We start from the raw sequence: 22,742 nt of genomic DNA, 5'->3' as shown, positions 1-22,742 counted from the left end.
AAATCATTAATTTACCTCAGATATCCCTGGAATTCCTTACTTTACCCCAGATTTCTCTTTATCCCTAGATTCAAAATAAGTGTCCCTAAAAGAAGTAATTTCTCCCTAAAATAAGGTCATCTCCCTAGAAGTGGAAGCCCTGGGCCTGGGCGTGAACAACATTGTCAAAGGCCCCGGAAATGTCTACTGTGCAGCAATACAATGAACGCTTTTGAATAAAAGCTTCCTTTAACGCCTTGCTGAGCACATGATGTGCCTGGAGGCAGCCAATCGCTTTTCTACACTCTAATTGGAAAGACGAAAAATCAGACTTAGAAATTATTTCAGGCAAAAGAATGTACTCAAAAATCTTACTCATAAAGCATGATACAGTAATCGGTCTGTAATTTGAGCAAGAATCTGGATCTTCACCTCGTTTAAGTATAGGCGTGACACTACCGAAAGGAAAACTATCAGGAAGCAAATACTGAGCAATACAAATCTGAAATAACAACTGCACGCGGTTCAACAATAATGGGAAATCATAAGCAAAATTTCTAAAACATAAGCCATCACAATCAAAAGAATCTGATCGTTTTACTTTCTTCAGCGCCCGATATAAATCATACTTATCACAAGAACTCTATGGTGACAAAGAGACTTTGGCAGGAACGAACTAAGTAAATTAGAAAAATGTTTGTGAAAATACTGGTTGAATACGGGAAATATTTCAATATAATGGTACACAAAATTCAAAAGGTTTAATTTCGACTGAGCTGGGGGAGTACACTTACTGCTATTGATAACTCTATTCCAGGTCATTTTACTATTTGGAGCGTCCCACACGTTGACCCTTGCATTACGTATACAGAATTTGTATTCTCTCGTCGTTTTTGACTGTAAACACAGCACCGGAAGAAGGTCGATCGCAAGCATTCCACAGTCGCAACCAAACTTCGCGCGATTCTTTACTCTTTTCACTTCCGGATGTACATTCCACAGGGGCTTGCGAGACCCAGAACGCACGTGCTCAAACGGAACTGCAGCTTTTGGGCCGACTTTAAACATCCCACAATCTGATAATAATACGATTTTAGGTCTTCCTTAGAATCAGGGTAATTAATTGAAGTGTGGAGCTAGTGAAACGGAACTTTAATAGTTGAGAGTAGAGTGCATAAAGTAGTAATATACATCTCAACGTTTATCCGATTCTAATTGGGCTTTTGATACCATTTTGAATGGGGACCCTAAAACTGGGCTTGAACATCAGAAGGCTCAATTAGGCACGAAATAAGGAGATGGTCATCACTGATTTTATCTTCATCAACAGACACCTCGGATTTAATTAGACCGAACTTAGACACAATAATATGGTCGAGGTTGGATGTAACGGAGCCTCGATTATGAATATAAGTATAAGCCAGGTTCTTAGCAGCGACATGATAGACACTTGGCAGAGACTCTAGAAGGAGTTCAGAGCGATCAGATGAGGTCAATATGTCAGTATTCATATCCCCGGCTAGGATCCAATCAACATTTTTATTTGCAAATTTTGTGAAAAGAGATTTCAGTCTTTGGCAAGCTTTAGCAAAAGCAGTAAATGACTGAGTATTTCGAAGATTGCATGGGAGATACACATTTACAAAAGCCATGTTGTTACACTGGATTGCTAGAATACTAGCATCAAAATAAATTTGCATTGGCTGATATCCCGATCGAATGAAGATGGCGGTACCGCCGGAAGGGCGACCGCGGGTCTTTTTTGCTTCTCGAATAAATATATAATGGGTAGCAGACCGTCTTAATCTGGTCGTATTAACTTTAGAAAATAGATGCTCCTGTAAAAATACAATATCAAAATTTGGCAGCTCGTCAATTAGCAGATCCTTGTCTTTAGTACCATTAAAGTTCAGAGAAACAAAACTTAAGGCTGAAGGAGAAGTCATCATAATGTCTTGGCAAGCGCATTTCTCAATACCGAGCATTTTAAACTAAAAGAAACATGTTTTCCTCCGCAATTGGCGCACTTAGGAGCAGCTGAGCAAGGGTTCTCTGCCGTGTTTTCGTGAGCCCTAGGACAGCGAGAGCATTTTGGTAAATCAGGAGAACGTGGGCATCTAGCAATAGGGTAAAATTTTATCAGGGTGGATCTCCCACCTTGATAAAAACGCACACTATTCAACATAATGTTTGATCATAGAATAAATTGAATAAAAATATAAAAAAAGGCTTCGGAAAAATATCCTATCAGCAAACATTGGCGAATTTTTTACATTACATTTTTTTTTGCTTCTTTCAAATTTTTTAGTTTTTTTAAAGTCTAAGAAAACAAGATGCCAAAACTAGAACTACCTATGTGGTCCTAGGACCACCATGTGATGATGTCGTGAAAGAAATCCTACTGAAAATTACACGATTAGTTATATTTTCAATAAAGCAGTTTCAGAGATTAAAAGAAAACTAATTCGTTTATTTCTATATTTCAAACTGTATGTTGTACTTCTGAGTCCATCCAGAGTCATGTCCAAAACACACTCAAAGCTAAATAACTCCTAAATCAGTAAAATAGAAATAGGATAAAATTGCACAAATTACGCGACACTTTCCTATCCTGTTGACAAGGCTGATTCTTGTAGATCTGATCCCTGTTTTTTCTTTACACGAGGAAGTAGTATTTTCTTGCAAGAGCTCAACTAATCAAATTAATCAACACAATAGTTACTACTCTAATACTATCCATTTGTTCAAAAGGCTGGAAATTATTCATAGACTCATAAAAAGTTAGCCACAAAACACACTTTAAGCTAAATATTCCGAAAATTAGAAGAAATCAATGGATAAAACAATATAAATTACATTAGTCTTCTATCCCGTTGACAAGGCATATTTTTGTTCAGCCCCTGGAGGATATTATCATAACTTACCTATATACTTATAATATTCAAATTTTTATTATTATTGGTACCTTTTTCCCACTGTTTCATTAAAAAAAAATCACTATTTTTTCAATATTTTTGTTTTTAATATTTGTTTTTCAATATTTGCTTTTCAATAAGTTTTTCAATATTTACTTTCTATCTTGTTGTTTGTTGTCAGGTCTTGTCAGTTATATTTCTTGTTTTGATTCCTTGTCAGTGCGCACATGATTATGTAGAGCATTCTATGAGCTTTTTTTGTTTTTTTGTATTCCTTAAAAGGAAAGCGTGTTTAAGCGCCTCATATGATTTTTTGCACTTACGTTTAAAATAAACAATCACTACCCCCCTCCCTACAGTTAGAGCTAAGTAATTCCTCAACTAGGAAAAATCGATGGATGAAACAACTTAGATAACAACAAAACAACATAAAACAAAATTTAAAAAATATGAGATTCCCCTATCCCGTTTCTTGAGGCTGATCCTTGTTGACTCCCTGAGGAAATTATTACAACTCACCCGAGAAAAGTCGCATCGTCAGTTCAGGCCTAAGTTCAGCTAATAGACTTGATAGCACTTTCTGGGAACGGGAATACGAGGCAACTAACAAAGTATCCAGAGCGCAATAATTTTCATGCTGCGAATCTATAAAACAGAAGAGACAAAATGGGTCAGAAATGAACAGAAATTAGCTTCAGTCTAATTATGATGATATAAATAACCATTTCAACCTCAACAACTTTAAAAATTTGATGTGTTCTGTTTCTAACTCATAATCACTTTTTTGGCAAAATCCTTTTATTATATCCTTGAAAACGTAAATTTGTAGTTTAAATTACCCCCCCCCCTCCATTTCCCCTAACTAAGTCCTGCATACATCCCTGAAACTGGAGACATTGTCAAATCTAGAATATAATCCTTTATGTAGTTAAAGTCCGAAAATCTGCAACGACGGAACCAACAATATATTCAAAGCGCAATAATTTTCATGCTTGGCATCTTAAAGAATGGAACAAAATTGAGCCAAATCTCTTTTTTCTGTTCAATAGTAATATAAATAAATCACCCTCCATAAAGATTGGCTTTATGAACTTGCCATGTACATTTTCCTGTTTACAATTACTTCTTTGGTAAAATCCTTTTTTATATAAACTGGAAACGTAGATTTTTTTGCAGAATTATTTACCCCACCCTCCGCTTTCCTCCCCAAATTAAGTCATGTGTACTTTGAATCTTGAGAGTTTCCTAGATCTGAAAAACAGCTATTTATGGACCTAAAATGCGAAGATCCGGACAAGGGAACCGGCAAAATAAGCACAGCACAATAATTTTCATACATAAAATTTTCATTTAAAAAAAAAAAATAATCGTTTTCTATGTTTAATGAAAGTTTAGCAACAATTTTCATATCGGCATATCTAACATAAATGAGACAAAACAGGTCAACAGTGAGCTGAATTTCGATTTTCGAAGTATATTAATACAAATGACCATTTCAGCCCCCAAGAAGATCTAATTTTAACACTTAGCGTATGCATTTTGCAATTTATAATTACTTTTATTTGGCGAAATGATTTTTTTTTTTCAGTATAGTTGAGAATGTAGATTTATTTGCAGTTTTAACAAAATTACCCATTCCTCTCCCCAAATAAAATCCTGTGTTTCCACCTGAAGATGGAGACTACTAAAATCCGGAACAAAGCACTTACATATTAAGACAGTAAAAATATTCTCAAACTGTATATGGAACTTTCCCGCAGAGAATAAGATGTGTATTTTCAATTTATTGATAAAACCGAGGGAGCATTCCAATATACAATTATCAATAATGGTAATGAATTCTTTATTGTTTAAAATTAATTAAAAAAAAAACTTTTTCCACAAAATAAGTTTTTCAAAGAAAAGTAAAGAACTCCATTAAACAAAAAATGAGCAAAAATAAAATCAAATAATCTACCAAGCGTGAAACTACCGTAAATCAGCATCGAAAAATATAAATGTTGTTACTTTTATAACTTCAATAAATCAAATATTATTAACATTTTTATTACTAAATATCAGTAAATGTGTATTAAACAGATAATTCGTATTCATTTGTATTTTTTCAGTAAAGTGCAAATTATGTTCTGGCCTTGGAAAGGCAGAAGGGATTTGAGCCCTACTCGTTCTACTTTCCGCTCGTTTTAAGTTTGAATCGGTTATATATTGTTATTTCTTTTCGTTTTTGGGTTTCATTTATTTATCGATGCTGATTTGTGGTAGTTTCACGCTTGGTAGATTATTTCATTTTATTTTTGCTCATTTTTTGTTTAATGGAGTTCTTTACTTTTTTTTGAAAAACTTATTTAGTGGAAAAAGTTTTTTTTTATTAATTTCTGTTCGTTTTATATAGACACAGTCTTTTCAGGGAAAAAGAAAATAATATTTTAAATCTTTTCGTTTTTTAAGACTTTATAGTTTGGCCTGCTATTTGTATGCTGGAGAAACATTTTCAGCAATTTTTAACAGCATACACCATTTTGAAAATCTGGACACAAATGGCAGTGTTTAATTTCGTTTCATACCTCCTCTAGTTGACCTGAAATGGAAAACGTGATACCATTCGCAAAAAAATATGCTTAATTTCTTTGAAAGCTTGGATACACTTACGCTATTTTGACTTGGTTAAGTTATAAGAGCAGAAGTAGCCCCGAAAGTTTGAACATAATACCCTCAGTCGTTCTTGGGATACTGCTGAGATGCCTTAATGGGATTTAGCATTAACACAATGCATTTTGATTTAATCTTAAGGGAACATTTAGTTTTTTAACATAAAGGCAAATGGGAAGGTGGGCGACGAAGGGGGATTAGTTGCCCTCGAATCATTTTCCACTATTAACAAGGGCATCAGCCCTTTCTATTTTCAATCGAATGAGCCCTTTTCGAAGTTCCTATGACAACTCCTTCGATACGAAGTGCCCTGGTCTAAACAACAACAACAACAAAAAATAATACATTATACCCACATCGATCTTTACTATAGAAAATTCAAGCCTTCCAATCACTTTCGACTATTAAAAAGGGCACTAGGTATTTCGATTTATAATTGAATGAGCCCTTTTTGAGTTTCTACAACAAAGCTTTCTATAAATACCTTATATGCCCCAAGGGCATATAAGGTATTTATGGGCATAAATTACAACCCTTACCCAAAGGGCTGTGAGGGTGGTTGTCATCCTCTAAGACATGATTTGAAGTTTCAACTACGTTAAACGAAAAGGCTATCTCAAAACTTTGATTGGATGTGTTTGTGAAAATGGTGGGCGTGAGACGGGTGTTTTTCGCTCTCCCATTACTTTCAACAAATGAGCCCTTTTTGAAATTTCAACAACAACTTTCTATATAAACCTTATATGCCCCCAGGGCATAACTTACAACCCTTGCATTGAAGGCTCTGAGGGGGTTATCATGATAAAAGACCTAATTTTCAGAACTTTCGACTACGTTTAACAAAATGGATATCTCAAAATTTTGATTGGATGTGTTTGGGGATATGGTGGGCGTTAGAGGGGGGTTAATTGCCCTTCAATTACTTTCGACTATTAAAAGGGCACTAGTCCTTTCAATTTCAAATTGAATGAGCCCTTTTTGATGTTTAGAACCTCGCTTTCTATAAAAAACCTTACAAGCCCCCAGGGCATAACCTACAACCCTTGCCCTGAGGGTTGTGGGAGGGGAGAGTTGTCATCCTTAAAGACCTAATGTCCAAAAATTTCAAATACGTTGAATAAAATGGCTATCTAAAAGTTTTGATTGGATGTGTTTGGGGAAAAGGTGGGCGTGAGGGGGGGAAGTTGCCTTAAAATCACTCTCGACTATTAAAAAGGGCACTAGCCCTTTGAATTTACAATCGAAAGAGCTTTTTTTCAGGTTTCTACGACAAATGTTTCAATAAAAACTTATATGCCCCCAGGGCATAACTTATAACCCTTGCCCTGAAGACTGTGGTGGGAGTGTCCTGCTCAAAGGTATAATTTCCTGAGCTTTAAACTGAGTGAAACAAAATGTCTATCTAAAAATATTGATTGGACGTGTTTGGGGGAAAGGTGGGCGTGAGAGGGGGGTTAGTTGCCTTCAAACCACTTTCGATTATTAAAAACGGCAGTAGCCCTTTGAATTTCCAATCGAATGAGCCCTCATTCAAGTTTCTACGACAAAGATTTCAATAAAGACCTTATATGCCCCTAGGGCATAACTTAAAGCCCTTGCCCTAAAGACTGTGGGGGTAGTGTTCTACTCAAAGGCATAATTTCCTGAACTTTAAACTGCGTGGAACAAAATGGCTATCTCAAAATTTGATTGGATGCGTTTGGGGAAATGGTGGGTGTGGAAGGGGTGTTAGTTGCCTTCTAATCACTTTCGACTATTAAAAAGGGCACTGGCCATTTCAATTTCCAATCGAATGAGCCCTTTTTGAAGTTTCTACGACAACGCGTTCTATAAAACCCTTATATGCCCCAGGACATAACTAAAAACCCTTGCCCAGAGGGCTTTGGGGGAGTGTCCTCCTCAAAAACATAATTTCTATCTAAAAATCAACTACGCTGAAGAAAAACTCTATCTCAAAATTTTGAGTGGATGTGTTTGGAGTAAAGGTGGGCGAGAGAGGGGGGTTACTTGCCCCCCCATCACTTCCGACTATTAGAAAGGGAACTAGATCTTTGAATTTCAAATCGAATGAGCCCTTTTTCAAGTTTTTACGACAAAGATTTCAATGAAAACCTTATATACCCCCAGGGCATAACTTATAACCCTTGCCCTGAAGACTGTGGGGGGAGTGTCCTGCTCAAAGGTATAATTTCCTGAACTTTCATCTGCGTTGGGCAAAATGGCTATCTCAAAATTTTTATTGGATGTGTTTGGGGAAATGGTGGACATGGAAGGGGTGTTAGTTGCCTTCCAATCACTTTCAACTATAAAAAGGGGACTAGCCATTTCAATTTCCAATCGAATGAGCCTTTTTGAAGTTTCTACGACAACGCGTTCTATAAAAACCTTATATGCCCCTAAGGCATGACTTATTACCCTTGCCCTGAGGGTTGTGGGGGGGGGGGATGTCATCCTCAAAGACCTAATTTCCAGAACTTAAAACTACGTTGAATAAAATGGCTATCTCAAAATTTTGATTTGGGGAAAAGATGGGCGTGAGAGGAGGGTTAGGTGCAGTCCAATCACTTTCGACTATTAAAAAGGGCACTAGCCCTTTGAATGTCCAATCGAATGAGCCTTTTTTGAATTTTCTGCGACAATGCCTTCTATAAAAACCCTATATGCCCCCGGGGCATAACTTACAACACTTGCCCTGAGGGCTGTGGGGGAGTGTCCTCCTCAAAAACATAATTTCTATATTGAAATCAACTACGCTGAACAAAATTACTATCTCAAAATTTTGATTGGATGTGTTTCGGGAACTGTTTGGCGTGGAAGGAGTGTTAGTCGCCTTCCAATCACTTTCGACTATTAAAAAGGGCACAAGCCACTCCAATTTCCAATTGAATGAGCCCTTTTCGAAATTTCTCCGACAACTTTTTCGATAAGAAGTGCCTTGCTCTAAAGGAAAAAAATAATAAATAATACATTGTGCCAACACCGTTCTTATATGCCCCCAGGGCATAACTTAAAACCCTTGCCCTGAGGGTTGTGGGGAATTATCCTTCTCAAAAACATGTTTTCTATCTGGAAATCAACTACGTTGAACAAAATGACTATCTCAAAATTTTGATTGGATGTGTTTGGAGGAATGATGGGCGTTGGGGGGGGGGGGGTTTCTAGTTGCCCTCCAATCGCTTTCGAATATTAAAAAGGGTACTAGTCACTCCAATTTCCAATCGAATGAGTCCTTTTCGAATTTTCTACGACAACTCCTTCGATACGAAGTGGTACGGAAAAAAAAACAAACAAAAAAATAAACAATACATTTTGCCAACATCGTTCTTTACTTATGCAGCGCGATTGCGCTATCTATGATGAAAATAAGAATATATTATTACTGTTAAAAGCATAAAATACTAAAACATAGAAAACAGCATATGTACACTCAGTTTATTTATATGAAAAAAAGGGTGCGCTAACTACCATTAATGATTATTAATTATTCATTATTATTTGGGTTCCAGAACACCATGTAATAAAAAACTTGGCCTATTCTTCGTGATGCAGAATATACTAAAACGTTAACAACTTTCGCAGATAATAACAAATAATTAACGATAATTCACGATAATTGGTTTTTGAACTACATCCAAAATTCCAATTTATACCCTAATTCGACCATATATTGGCTATAAATAGAAGTAGGTCCAATGCTGCAACCACTAATTTGCTGTGTTTAGATTCATAGCTGTTATTATATAATTATGATAGTTATTAATAGTATGGATTTTTTAATGCATAATATTTTTTTTTCAATCAGAATCACTTTTTATGTTATTTTAATGTGACATTACTTTTTTTTTTTATTATTTACTTTTGTATAACTAATGTGAAATTATGATTTGAAACTACTTTTTGAGTTAAATAATTTTAGGGTCTCTATTTATTAAAGTGTGAATACCGTAGTTCATTGTAAAGAACTGCAAGTCAAGGGCGGCCCGTGCCAAAAGTAACACAAACTCTAAAAACGTAAGTTTGATAACAATATATACATTAAAAATCTCCATTTTATGCTGACGCCAAGCATTTAAATATACTGGGTTTAACATTGCTCATCAAAAGTTACCAGCTAAATTAACATCATTTCAGAAAGGGACAATCCCAAACAGTGATCCAATCCTAATAGAAGGTGTGCAATCAAATCTGGAATGCCCTAAAGCCCCCTAGAAGGGTTATCAGCCCCAAACTACGAGAACATAGTTTCACATTTTTGTTTCATGAATGCGTGTCTCTTTACTTTTCTTATTTTTGACCTGGGGTGATCGTATCAAGCCAGGTTCCGTAATTTGAGCTCATCTGAGCAAAGATCTCTTTGCTCATTTGAGTAAAGATCATGTGTTTTAGTTCCTCTGTTTAAAGTGATCGGAGGGTGACTAGGCCCCTCCTAAACCAATTTTTGTGCACCAGGCCCCTTGCAGGCAACACAGCCTCACGTTAAGACTTCTAATATAAACAGTTTAGTCGGAGACGTAGAAATTAAAAGCAATATTGAACAGTGTGACCTGTGAAGCCCTGTGGACAAGGAATAAAAGTGGTTAATATTTACTCATTTTATACAGAAGGATTCATAAATAAATTTTTGATGAAAGGTAGGTTTGTCATACATTGCTAAATTTGGGAGCATAAGTTTACCCAAACTTATACAAGGGACAAATTCCAAATAAAAGGATATTTTTGAAACAATGTTAGCATACCAAGAACCTTTTCTCTTTAACAAATATGATTTTTTTTTTTTTTTTTTTTTTTTTTTTTTTTTTTTTTTTTTTTTTATGCAACAACCCTCTGGTAAAGAATAAAATCGGTGTTCTCAGGGTCAACACTAATGCTTTATGTTCTCCCAGAAAAAAGTATCAAAACTGCCCTGACTTCATTACGGTTCATGATGGCCTTGAAAAAGAAAAAAAAAGGTCGAAAAAATATTGTTTATTTCTTTTGTCAAACTTGAATGTTTGTGTTCATCCCTTCATTGCATTAGTTGGGCGGTATAGAAAACATTTCTAAACCAATTTAACTGTGTGTGCTGAATAAATGTCTATAAGTGGAATACCATTTTTGTACTTTTTTATAGAGCGGATAGAAGCATATTTCCAAAAAAGAGGAAGTCCAATAGTTACCTTCGTCGCCGGTAACTACTAGAGATCCGACTAAAGATGTACAATCAAGCATTGGGAGTAGTCTACTAATAAATGACATTAACTGTATTTCCAACATAAATCTGTATATATAAAATTACCATTCTGGTAATTTCAGTTACAAAACTCATGGAAGCATATTTTCCAAAAGAGAGTGTTTAATAGTTACCTTCGTCATCAGTAATTACTGGAGATACACCAAAAAATTGACGATCGAGTATTGGGAGCAGCTGGAGAGCAATATCCTCAACCTCGTTACGGGGATTTCCAGTCATTAAAAGAGTGACGTTTAGGATCGCTATATGATTACCAGCGTCATAGTCAGGCCTATCGTAAAAGAAAAGAAATAGTCATGATAAAAAAAAAGGTAATTATAACTCAAAATTATATTAAATTCCTGAGAAACTTTCAGATTAAGGTTTATGTTCATAGTGAAATTTTGGGTATTTTGTTTTTCTGCTCCCCTATGAATTTACTGTATCAACAATAGACAACATTTTTACTATTGTGCCATAGCTGAAATCCAGCTCCATATATCTACCGAATTAGATTTTTGAAATTTGGTGTACACGGTTTTCTGGATTTTAAATACTTCAGGTATTAGTTGAAAATTGTTGGAAAAGGGACAATTTTTTACTTTATAAGCAAACTTAAATCCTAATTGGCAAAAAAAAACTAAATATTTCACCCAAAACGAATAAAAAGGCCTGAAAATCTCACCAAACGACCGAAAAGAAATAAACCCCGTGTTCGGGGGTGGAGCGAGGTTCTACAATAAAATAGCTATTATCAAGGTTTCTGTGTTCAAAATTTGTTTACATGTAATTTTGTTACTTTTGTACGAGTTGGACAAAAATTTCGGGGAGGAGGAGAGGAATTCAAACCAGCCCTTCCCCTCCCTGGATACGGCCATATCCGTATATCATAGTTTAAAATGTTACCGTTCCAGATGCCTTCAAGGCCCGATCAACGACCCCATTGAAGAGTTAAAAAATTCAGCAAGAGCCAAAGCTCCGAACGAAACGAAATTCTAATGACAAAGCTAAAGACCCGACCAGCGCCGTATCGAGGCACGAGTCATATGAACTGAGCTAGGTGACAAAAAGCACAGAAAGCGAAATTTTTGGAAAGCCAAGAACAAGATAACAGAGCTTTTAGGCTAGTTAATTAAACAAATGAATTTAGTTGACAACTATTAGTTTAAACCCATTACAGCGTTAAGTTATCATAGACAAACACACTTTTTTCGATCTCCCACAGTTCAAAGCTTTAGCCTTGGGCACCTACCGAGATTTAAATTCATTTTTGTAGCTTTATCCCGCCCAAATTTGGGTCATCTGGCCTTCCTAGGCTATTTAATAGAACTATTTCACTCATAAGGTACTATTTCACTCATAATACAACATACTAAAGTCTCCTAAGCAACTTTTTCATGACATGAAATTATTAATAGATGTTTTCTTTTTCTTTTTTGCTTAGTTGACGACAAATACAAAATGTTCAAAAACCCTTTTATCATCACATTGTAGTGAAATTGCAAAAGTAATAAAGCTGAGCATATCTCTATGAAAATAAAAGAAAAAAAACAATACCTTGAGCTGAATATTGTTGCAAGGCCGAGGAAACATCCATCACTGATAGATGGTACACCCGTATAGCATCGATTTATAACCCATTCTAAAAGGGCGGAAGAGTCTTGATTACATTCCAAAAGCAAAACAACCGTATCTCTTCCTAATTTGCTCACCTACAGAAAAAAAAAGTAAAAGTGATTACGATAGAGCATGGAAAAAATTATAAACACGTGTTCCTCCGACAAATGTTTAAATAAAAAGGGCTTCAGTAAAGGTTGTTGACAAAGAAGAATATATAATAGTCTATAATCATATATATATATATATATATATATATATATATATATATATATATATATATATATATATATATATATATATATATATATATATATATATATATATATATATATATATATATTTTGGTCGAGTTAAGTTCTATCAGGCCGTGTTTCATATAGCCTGAGTGTGGTCAAACTATAATATGAAAGCTATTATGTCAAACTGCTAAAGCTTCATAAAGCTTTCCAAATGTTCTGGAGAAGAGTTTATCAGTAGGAGATCGGTTCTGCAGAGTCTATATTTATGTTTTGTAAACATATTTTGAAGTTTGTTGACTGGGCAGTTTGTAAAGAATTTAAATAAGAAACATTAGTCATAACAAGAATAGGTTTGATTAAAACCTTGTTAAAAATTAACAGGGTGTCTTAAATATGTTAACGGTTTGAGGGTTCAAAGACAACGAGAAGCTATTTTAAAACAAAAAAATGTAATATTTTACCAATTGTTAAGAACACAATAAACGACAGATCTTTTACCAATTGTTAAGAATCTGTCGTGAAGCCAGCTAAGAAACCCCTCCTTAACCTATATTGATGAATATGAAAAACAGATGAGACATTAAAACCACCACGTCCGGGGCAAACGAAGAAGACCATATGTTAAGAGCTACTGCGTCTAGGTTAACCCACGATGTGATGACCGTGAATCACGCGATTATGGCAACTCTAACCCACACTTGCCAAACAAGGGAAAATAGACCTACTTCTGAGAAAGATAAACCACTACACCTAGGATGTTCTGAAAACGTTCTGAATTCACTGTGAAGAGAAACTTGGTGACCCCGCCCTTATCCTCTCTTGACGTAATGACGGGAGATATCGACAAGGAGTCGGCTTTCTGCTGTCCAGGAAGCCTAGAAAATCTCTGATTACTGCAACTTCGATCTCTGAACAGCTTATTATGGTGTGACTGAAAGGCTCAACTGTCAATATTACAGTAATCCAAGTTTAAGCTCCGGACTCCAGTAGAGACGACGAAGAGTCTGAGAATTTCTATCTCTAGCCTCAAATTCAAGTCGATTGTGCCCGAAAAAAAAAGGATAAAATCATTATAATTGGTGACTTTAATGCCAGCTTTGGCAAGGACCACGCAGACTATGAAGACGTAACTGGCAAATTTGGCCATGGGCATCTAAACAAAAGAGGAGAAGGTCTGATAAAATTCTGCAGAGACAGCGATTTAGTCATCACGAACACACTATTCAAGCACAGATCCAGATATAAAACTGCCTAGAACCCCTTCCCCCCATGGAAGATTTCAAAATCTCATAGAGTATATCCTCGTGTCTAGACGTCAGAAGTTGTCTGTTACCAACACGGTCATGTTAATCGGTAGTGACTTTGACAGCGACCGATCCCTTGTTATGTCTAGTTTCAGAAGGAGACTTAAAATAGCTTCAAAACTGTCTATGTAACTCCCAAATTTCAAGTAGATCTCCTGAGTGATCAAGAGACCCGAATAGGCTACATAGCCACCCCATCTGACAAGATCTTGGAGCTAACTTCAAACTCCCCACTAATTCAGAATAAATAATAGCATATATAACCTGTTGACTAGCAGCATGCGGATTGCCCACGAATTTTACTCTCTCCACACTAAGTGTCCAGCAGGCTCACCAGAAATCCTGGATAACACACGAGGCCATTAAGCTCCCCAATGAAACGCGCAACGTCACCAGCAAGCAAAAGAGAGAAAGCAGAGACCGCTACAAGCAACTCAAACGGGCTTTAGAGAAAGCATACACCGTGCTCATCGTGCCTTTGTTAAGAAAATATGTGAGCAGTGCGAAATAGGTTTCAAGAAATGTGGCTCACACTTCATCAAAAGAAGAAAGAGGGAATTGGCCCAAGAGAAGGACCTCGGAGCTTACTCTCTCCTTGACAAACAGGAACACCAGATACAATCTCTAGATGGAATCCGATCTAGATGGATCGAGCACTTTGAGCATAGACTAAATTCGACCATCCTCTATTGCCCAACTGTACTATTTAGTGCCCCCGTAACTGCTACAGACTCAAGCCCCCCTCCCTTCGCTGGAAATAGAAGCAGTCATCAGATATCTAAAAGCCACCAGAGCTGCTGGCCCTGATGGAATACGGCCGAAACTTCTGAAAGCCAATTGCGAACCCCTCCCCCCTGATTTTTATCACAATATCACAACAGCTATCTGAGAAGTAGGTCACTTCCCCACACCATGGTGTGAAGCCACGATAGTTCCTCTCCATAAGAAAGACTCAATAGCAGTTTGTGACAATAACCGACCCATCAGTCTGACCAGATAAAAGGATTTTCTGAATTGTCTTGCTAAACCTCAACAATCACTTTCTAATTTAGCAAACACTGATTATTCTTATTTCTTTTTAATCAACAGTATTTAAACATCATTCATTCTCCTCTTAATTTTTGCTGCAATGCAAGTCACACAAATTACTAGAATAACCACTGACTCTTACCCTTTGATCTCGTGATATTAATAACAAATCAAGCCAAGAGTAAAGTGGAGCGTCTTCAGATAAAATTTGCTGATCAAAACTCGGTCCACAAGCAACGACAGCTGACATCGCCTTCAAAGCTGAAACTTCCAATTCATCTAAATACCGTGGCATATCTAAAAGAGCAACTGAGACTTTTGGAACCAGGCCACGACTGAAATTTGGACTCCATTGTGAGAAAAGATTAAAAAGCTGCTTCAATAGATCCTTCTTCAACAAATTCCCACGAGTATCGACTGAAATAGAAAACAAAGAGAAATAATAAATATTAAAATAATGATTCAGTGACCTAAATGACCAGAAAATGACATCAGAGAAAGAAAAGATTGAAAAGCTGCTCCAATTGATCCTTCTTCAGCAGATCCCCACGAGTATCAACGAAAATAGAAAATAAATGAAGATAAGAAAAGTTAAAACGATGATAATAATGTTAATAAAATCAGAGAGAAAACATTAAAAAGCTACTTCAATAGATTCTTCTTTAACAGATTCCCATACGTATCAACTAAAATATAAATAAATGAAAATAAAAATCAATAAAGTAAGGATAATCAGGAGAAGAAAGATGAGACGAAGTCTAAAAATCGAAAAGACTAAAAAGCTGCTTCAACAGATCCTTCTTCAACAGTTTTCCTATCAACTAAATTAGGAAATAAATGAAAATAAAAAGCATTAAAGTAATGATAATAATGAGAAGAAAACCAGAGAGAGAAACGATTAGGTAGCTGCTTCAATAGATCCTTCTTTAACAGATTCCCATACAAATTAACTAAAATAGAAAATCAATGCAAATAAAAAGTATAAAAGCAATGATAATAATGACAAGAAAGATGAGAAGAAGTCTAAAAAGCGAAAAACTAAATAGCTGCTTCAATAGATCCTTCTTCAACAGTTTTCCTATCAACTAAATTTGGAAATAAATGAAAACAAAAAGCATTAAAGTAATGATTACAATAAGGGGGAAGAAATCTAAAAAGAAAAAAAGACTAAAAAAATGCTTCAATAGATCCTTCAACAAATGAACATCAACTAAAATAGAAAACAAATGAAAATAAGAAAATATCATTAAAAATAATGAGAAGAAAATCAGAGAGAGAAAAGATTAGGTAGTTGCTTCAATAGATCCTTCTTTAACAGATTCCCATACACATTAACCAAAATAGAAAATAAATGCAAATAAAAAGCATAAAAGTAATGATAATAATGAAAAAAAAGATGAGAAGAAGTCTTGAAAGAAAAGACTAAAAAGCTACTTCAATAGATCCTTTTCAACATATTCCCTCGAGTAACAAATAAAATAGAAAATAAAAGGCGTTAAAGCAATGATAATAATGACAAAAAGGATGAAAAGAAGTCTTGAAAAAGAAAAGACTAAAAAGCTACTTCAATAGATCCTTTTTCAACATATTCCCTCGAGTAACAACTAAAATAGAAAATGATAATAAAAGACGTTAAAGCAATGATACTAATGAGAAAAAAGATGAGAAGAAGTCTTGAAAAAGAAAAGACTAATAAGCTACTTCAATAGATCTTTTTTCAACATATTCCCTCGAGTAACAACTAAAATAGAAAAGGAAAATAAAAGGAGTTAAAGTAATGATAATAATGAGAAAAAAGATGAGAAGAAGTCTTGAAAAAGAAAAGACTAAAAAGCTACTTCAATAGATCTTTTTCAACATATTCCCTCGAGTAACAACTAAAATAGAAAATGAAAATAAAAGGCGTTAAAGCAATGATAATAATGAGAAAAAAGATGAGAAGAAGTATACAAAGACAAAAGACTAAAATGCTGCTTCAATAGATCCTTCTTCAACAAACATCAACTAAATTGAAAATAAATGACAATAAGAAACATTATAATAATTATAATAATGAGAAAAAAAACAGAGATGAATTAGTATTATTTTCAAGTTCAAATAAAAAGGGAAATAGGTGCAATGGCAATAAATACCCAAAGATACAAATATTGGGCAGACAAAACCGTTTCTGTTGACCTTATTTTCCAAGATAAAATAAACATAGCTGACTTTTCTCCTTGCTTTTTTTATTTTTTATCCGCGTAAATCCTAATTCTAGGGCTAATAATTGCGTTCTATTCTTTTATCCTGATTTTAATAACAGTTCTGAATCTGTTCCGTTGTAATTTCAATTTGACTTGAATTATAATTCTGTTAAATTTCTTCCACTGTTTTTTCCAGTACCGTTGTTACAAGCTGACACCACTTTTGTCTGGACTTGCCGTAAGAATCTGCCTGAAAGGTATTAATGGGTTGGCAAAAGTAAGCATTAGGTTTGCCATGGATTTTTAATGCTTTTCAATTAGAACAGACAAAAGTGACCGCACGTGAAACCTCTACATGAAGTGACCTCTACACGAGGTGACAAATAAATAATCAAAAACGTAACTAGAAAAAATGAATAACTATCTTACCACCCCCTCCCTTATTAAACATAGCCATGCCAATAACTGTAACTTGAACTTTCCTTTATTACAAAGCCCTAATTAGGCATGTGATCACTCGGTAATGAGCACTGAGACTTCAGACTAAATTAATTCTAGTAATTCAGAAATTCAGCTAGTAATTCCTTTTAGGCAAAATCTACATAGCTCAACTCAGAGACATTTTGACAACAACGACACAAAACCAAGTAAATTATCATCATTTCGTTTAAGACAATATAAAAAACATTATTCTCTATTTCAGTCTATATATATTTTTTTCAACTTTACCAATTCTTCTTTTTAACCTCTCTCCTTCTGCGAATTTTTTTCTTTGGATGACCCAGATGTCGCGCGGCAAAAGAGCAACGGCCTGGACATGTAAGCAAGGGTAATGACTCCTGGCCCATGTCCATGGACCTGTTACTGGCTAAAATTGTTTCCATATTTGTCAATCTTTTTGTTATAGCTTAGCTTTTTTTCAATTTTAACGAATTCAACTCCATTCCCCCGAAAAAAAAAGTTACTGAAAAAATCTTGGGTATATGCCCTTAGCAACCAATTCAATTAATTATCAAATTTACTGTTAAACAGGTATTAGTCATTCAATGTGCGATAGACGATTAAAAAGACAATTAAGAGCTTACAATCATAAAGCCTAAAGCAAAGGGTTCTAATAATACGTGATCAGTCCTCTTAAATTGTGCTATTGATGGGGTTCACTAAAGTTGCGAGAAAAACTAATTTTCAGGGTCCTGGGGACCTGTTATTTTCTAGCCACGGAGTCTTATGGTTGAGACTTTATTGAATTTCTTCTATTTTTTCATGACATGTTAGCTCATTATTACTGATCTGTGTAATGTTATATTTCTGTTTTAGAAATAAGTCGCATCTTACAAATCTACAGTTTCCTGATACCCTTTTACGGACCCGTATGCAGCGGAGGCTTTAACCCCCCCCCCCCCCTAAAAAAAGTAGCGATTTTAAAGTTGGGGCACAATTCCGTTCGATGTCGTTTCCCTTTTATAATTTTTAAATTCCCTCTCCACCCCCGCCAAAAAAAAAAAATCATGCGTAACATATCTGCACTGTTGAAATACAAAGTAAAATAATTTCCAACACTGATGTCATTCTTGTATGACTCGTACACGACTCATAGGGCTCGATAACGAGATCATCAATAGCATTTAGTAACAAAATATATCAATAACATTGGAATACAATAATAAAAAGGCTCCTAATGACATTCATACTAAAGCCGAAGACGGATTATCATATTTAAATTCTAAGCATATATTCTTTACTTAATTTAATGTAATATATTAAATTAAATATATGAAATATATATTATATCTAATATATTAAACATATATAAGTATTTTGCATTATTTTATGCATGATCCTATACAAATTATATTTTTAGGGCGTAATACTATTATGAAGATACTTTTTAAGAACTTCTACCAACATTTTTGGAACACCAAACATTTATAATAAACAATAGGCTGTGCGAAAAGAGTGGTTCAATCCTTTTTTAGTTCAAACTTTCTAGGTATGTGATCAACGGAAAATTTAGATGGTCAGGTCAAATTTTACAGATGAAGGATGATTGCCAAAAATGGTACTTTTTCAGTGACATGCGCAGTGGGGATTGCATGGGGCTCGCTCTTCCTCCACCAATATCCATAATTTCCCTAATTTCTGGGCGCTTATTATTGAAGTTACAATTTTTTGTATTCCCCCGCTCAAAAAATAAACTTCGTACGTGCCTGTACTTTTTGGAAATTTTGCTGGAGCCAGACAAAAAGTAGGAAGTCCTGAAATAAGGTAGCTAGATGTCTTGAAAATTTATTTAGAGAAAGTAGGAACTTCATATGAGGAGGTTACGAGTGAAGCTCTCAACAGAGTTCATATGAGGAGGTTGGGAGTGAAGCTCTCAACAGAGTTCATATGAGGAGGTTAGGAGTGAAGCACTCAACAGAGTTCATATGAGGAGGTTAGGAGTGAAGCTCTCAACAGAGTTCATATGAGGAGGTTAGGAGTGAAGCACTCAACAGAGTTCATATGAGGAGGTTAGGAGTGAAGCTCTCAACGGAGTTCATGTGAGGAGGTTAGGAGTGAAGCTCTCAACAGAGTTCATATGAGGAGGTGGGAAACGAGCGTGCTTGCCTGTGTTGGTCTTAGGTAGGTCGGTGCTATAATGAGTTTTTACTGGTAGTTTTCTAGAATCAAGTAAATAAAAGTAATTGAAACTTTGGCAAAGTAAATACAAATTCCGAAAATTACTAACCGAATAGTGTAGTTAATAGTGATCGTTTAAGCTCGCGTAGCTCAACCAGGTACATGTGAGAACGGAACGAATGGGACCGTGACTCCTTCTTTCCCTAAGCCTCGAGATATTTACAATTTTTAAAGCATGCTTTATTTTTTAGTCTTTTTTTCAAATTTTCCTTTTTGAATTTTGTATGGGCAGTAATAAGGCTCACGGCCTCAATACAGCCGTACTTAGCGTAAAAGCTCCTTGTGACTAAACCGTGAATTTTGTCTGATTTGCGTCTTAGTGTACTCGACTAGCACGACACCATTATACCGTTTACACCATTTTATACATTTTATGCATAACTAGAATGCAGTAATTGACGAGAAATCATTAATAGCATCTAACTTTTTTTCCTCTTCTTCAGTATCTTTGTTTCAAACAATTAAATTTTTAAACTATGATTTACAAGTTTCAGAATTTTTCTTTAATCTCAACTTAAAGAAACATTTCCACATGCTGAAAAAAAGACTATATGCAGATGGGGTGGGGGTTTCGGGTTTGACCCCCCCCCCCTGAGATTTCGGCCTGACTCATAAAAACCTAACATAAATACATATAAACAAATATCTGATGCGTTTTTTTTAAACTTTGTCGTAACCCCCTCCCCCGGAAAAAAAAAATAAAACCACTGAACAAAAATAATGGATACGCCCTTGCTGACCAATGGTCTACGTAGCTCAGGTACCAATCTCCTGATTCTCTGCTTTCGCCCGAGAGTGTAGTGCATGGTTGGTGGCAAATCATCCGATGCTTCCCGTGTTTTCCCCCCAGATTTTTCCAGATACTGATTTGGAGCTGAGCTAACTCTGGCTGAACTTACATAGTCACATGACTGAACCCCGTTCCAAACCAAATAATCAGTGACACCAGGAGCCAAACCCGTCCCCTTAGGGACACAGGATTTCAAGTCTAGCGTGCCAACCACTCGGGTAGGACGGCTCAATCTCAACTCAGCATCGTGTGAAACAATTTATTTACTAAATTGTTTTGACTTACGAGGAAAGCTAGTGATAAGCTTTTGAGTAAAGTTAGTGTAGGCTATCCGAACTTCTTTTCCGGATGGCGAATCTTTATCAGGATCTAATTCAAGGCACAGTCGCAAGCCGTCAATAAATTCCACACAGGGAGAGGGCAGATGTCCACCATCACTTCCTCCAGGAAGATGCAAGTCACTGGAATTATAGAAATACAATTAATCGTATAATAAAATACACTTCATTTAGAGAAGAATAAAAATAAAACTTTATTTCAGCAGCTTCATTTCCTGAGTTTAACCATATCGTCCTCTATGTTCCTGTAATTTGTGATAGCATGGTCTCAAAAAAAAAAGGGCATACCTTACGACTTTTGGAAATAAGATAGAAAGCTAGAGACTCATAATCTTTATCCATATGGATTTGAATATTATTTTAAATTAGGATTACCGGGGGAGTCATTGAGGACTTGGTTTCGGATTTGAGCGAATTGCCAACCACTAAACAATAGAAAAAGAGTATGTGGATGTGGCCCATATTCTCGCCGAGTGTCAGCAACTTTCTCTATTAAGGGGAAAATATTTTGAGGGTGGTAATTTGGAGTTCGCGGGGATCCTGAAAACGACTGTAAAAAGGACAATCAGGCAGTTATGTAAAATTGTAAATGAAGCGTTGACATCAATGAGTGAAACTTGATATTTATGTTATTTTTCTTGTTGAGTGTAATTAAGAATACTGTTCTGTATGGCCTGTTTTTTTGGCTTATAATAAATTATTATTATTATTATTATGCAGGGGCATATTTATGCTGCAAGAAATGCAGGCGTGGCCTTTATGAGAACAAAATTTTGTCAGAGGTTACTTATGAAACAAACTACTATCTCCATATTTTTTGATCCAATACCATTAGACTTGCCGCGGTTTGAGCAGCAAAAAAAGCCGCGGGAGGGAAACTGGCACCCTCAAATTTCATTTCGACCCTTAACAGGGGCAGTAGAACATTCAATTTTCAATCAAATGAGCCCCCTCCTAAGTTTCTATTTGGGGGAGGAGACAAAAGTATTTTGTCTTTCATTTTTCCTTCTGCATTGGGTTCCCTTTATTATGATGACTTATAAGGATATAAGGATATAAGACTTAAGGATATAAGTTTCGAGCCGAGCAGACGACAAAATATTTTGGTCACTTTCTCTGACTCAAATTTTTTAGGAGGGGCAGCTATGCCCTGGAATTTTTGTAGCACATTAAGCGCTTTTTTGCCCATGGCCTTGATGATATAAGCTTCAAACTGAACAGAGATAAAAAACTTTCTGGCCTATTCACCGGCCCCCTATCCCCCCCCCCTCCACACACAACAAAACATGCTGAAACAGCTACCAATTTTCATTGTTTATGGCCTTTGTCTCAGGGAATGTATGGTAACACATCCCCTTATCTGCCTCAGGTTTAAAAGGTTTAAACAGTTAAATGATGATTCGCTCTCTGACGATTGTCAGTGGTCTTACTAGGCCTATAGAAATAATTTTCTAGTGCTGTTACTAGCTTATTTTGCAAAGTTTGAAGGTCTATTAAAATAACATTCTAGTGGTCTTACTAGTTTATTTTGCAAAGTTTGAAGGCCTATTAAAATAATTTTCTAGTGGTCTTACTAGTTTATTTTGCAAAGTTTGAAGGCCTATGAAAATAATTTTCTAGTGGTCTTACTAGTTTATTTTGCAAAGTTTGAAGGCCTATGAAAATAATTTTCTAGTGGTCTTACTAGTTTATTTTGCAAAGTTCGAAGGCCTATGAAAATAATTTTCTAGTGGTCTTACTAGTTTATTTTGCAAAGTTTGAAGGCCTATTAAAATAATTTTCTAGTGCTCTTACTAGTTTATTTTGCA

The 22,742-nt window shown here is 35.5% G+C and overlaps 1 protein-coding gene across 1 annotated transcript in view; it reads right to left on the bottom strand.

Annotated features, from left to right (window-relative positions):
* fry (microtubule binding protein furry) overlaps positions 1 to 22,742 on the bottom strand; it is a 303,691-nt gene that overhangs the window by 156,054 nt on the left and 124,895 nt on the right. Inside the window, exons 17-21 of the mRNA XM_089104145.1 lie at positions 20,882 to 21,057; positions 15,087 to 15,361; positions 12,310 to 12,464; positions 10,887 to 11,044; positions 3,414 to 3,539 (exon numbers count right to left, since the gene is read on the bottom strand). Coding sequence (XP_088960271.1) covers positions 3,414 to 3,539; positions 10,887 to 11,044; positions 12,310 to 12,464; positions 15,087 to 15,361; positions 20,882 to 21,057 — 890 coding nt within the window. The remainder of the gene's footprint in view (positions 1 to 3,413; positions 3,540 to 10,886; positions 11,045 to 12,309; positions 12,465 to 15,086; positions 15,362 to 20,881; positions 21,058 to 22,742) is intronic.

Source organism: Artemia sp. Qi Xiang Cuo, chromosome 18 (assembly GCF_049724085.1).
Source record: "Artemia sp. Qi Xiang Cuo chromosome 18, ASM4972408v1, whole genome shotgun sequence".
Classification (NCBI taxonomy): Eukaryota; Metazoa; Arthropoda; class Branchiopoda; order Anostraca; family Artemiidae; genus Artemia; species Artemia sp. Qi Xiang Cuo.
Note: the sequence above shows the minus strand (reverse complement) of the source record. Positions and strands in the feature narration are given on the sequence as shown.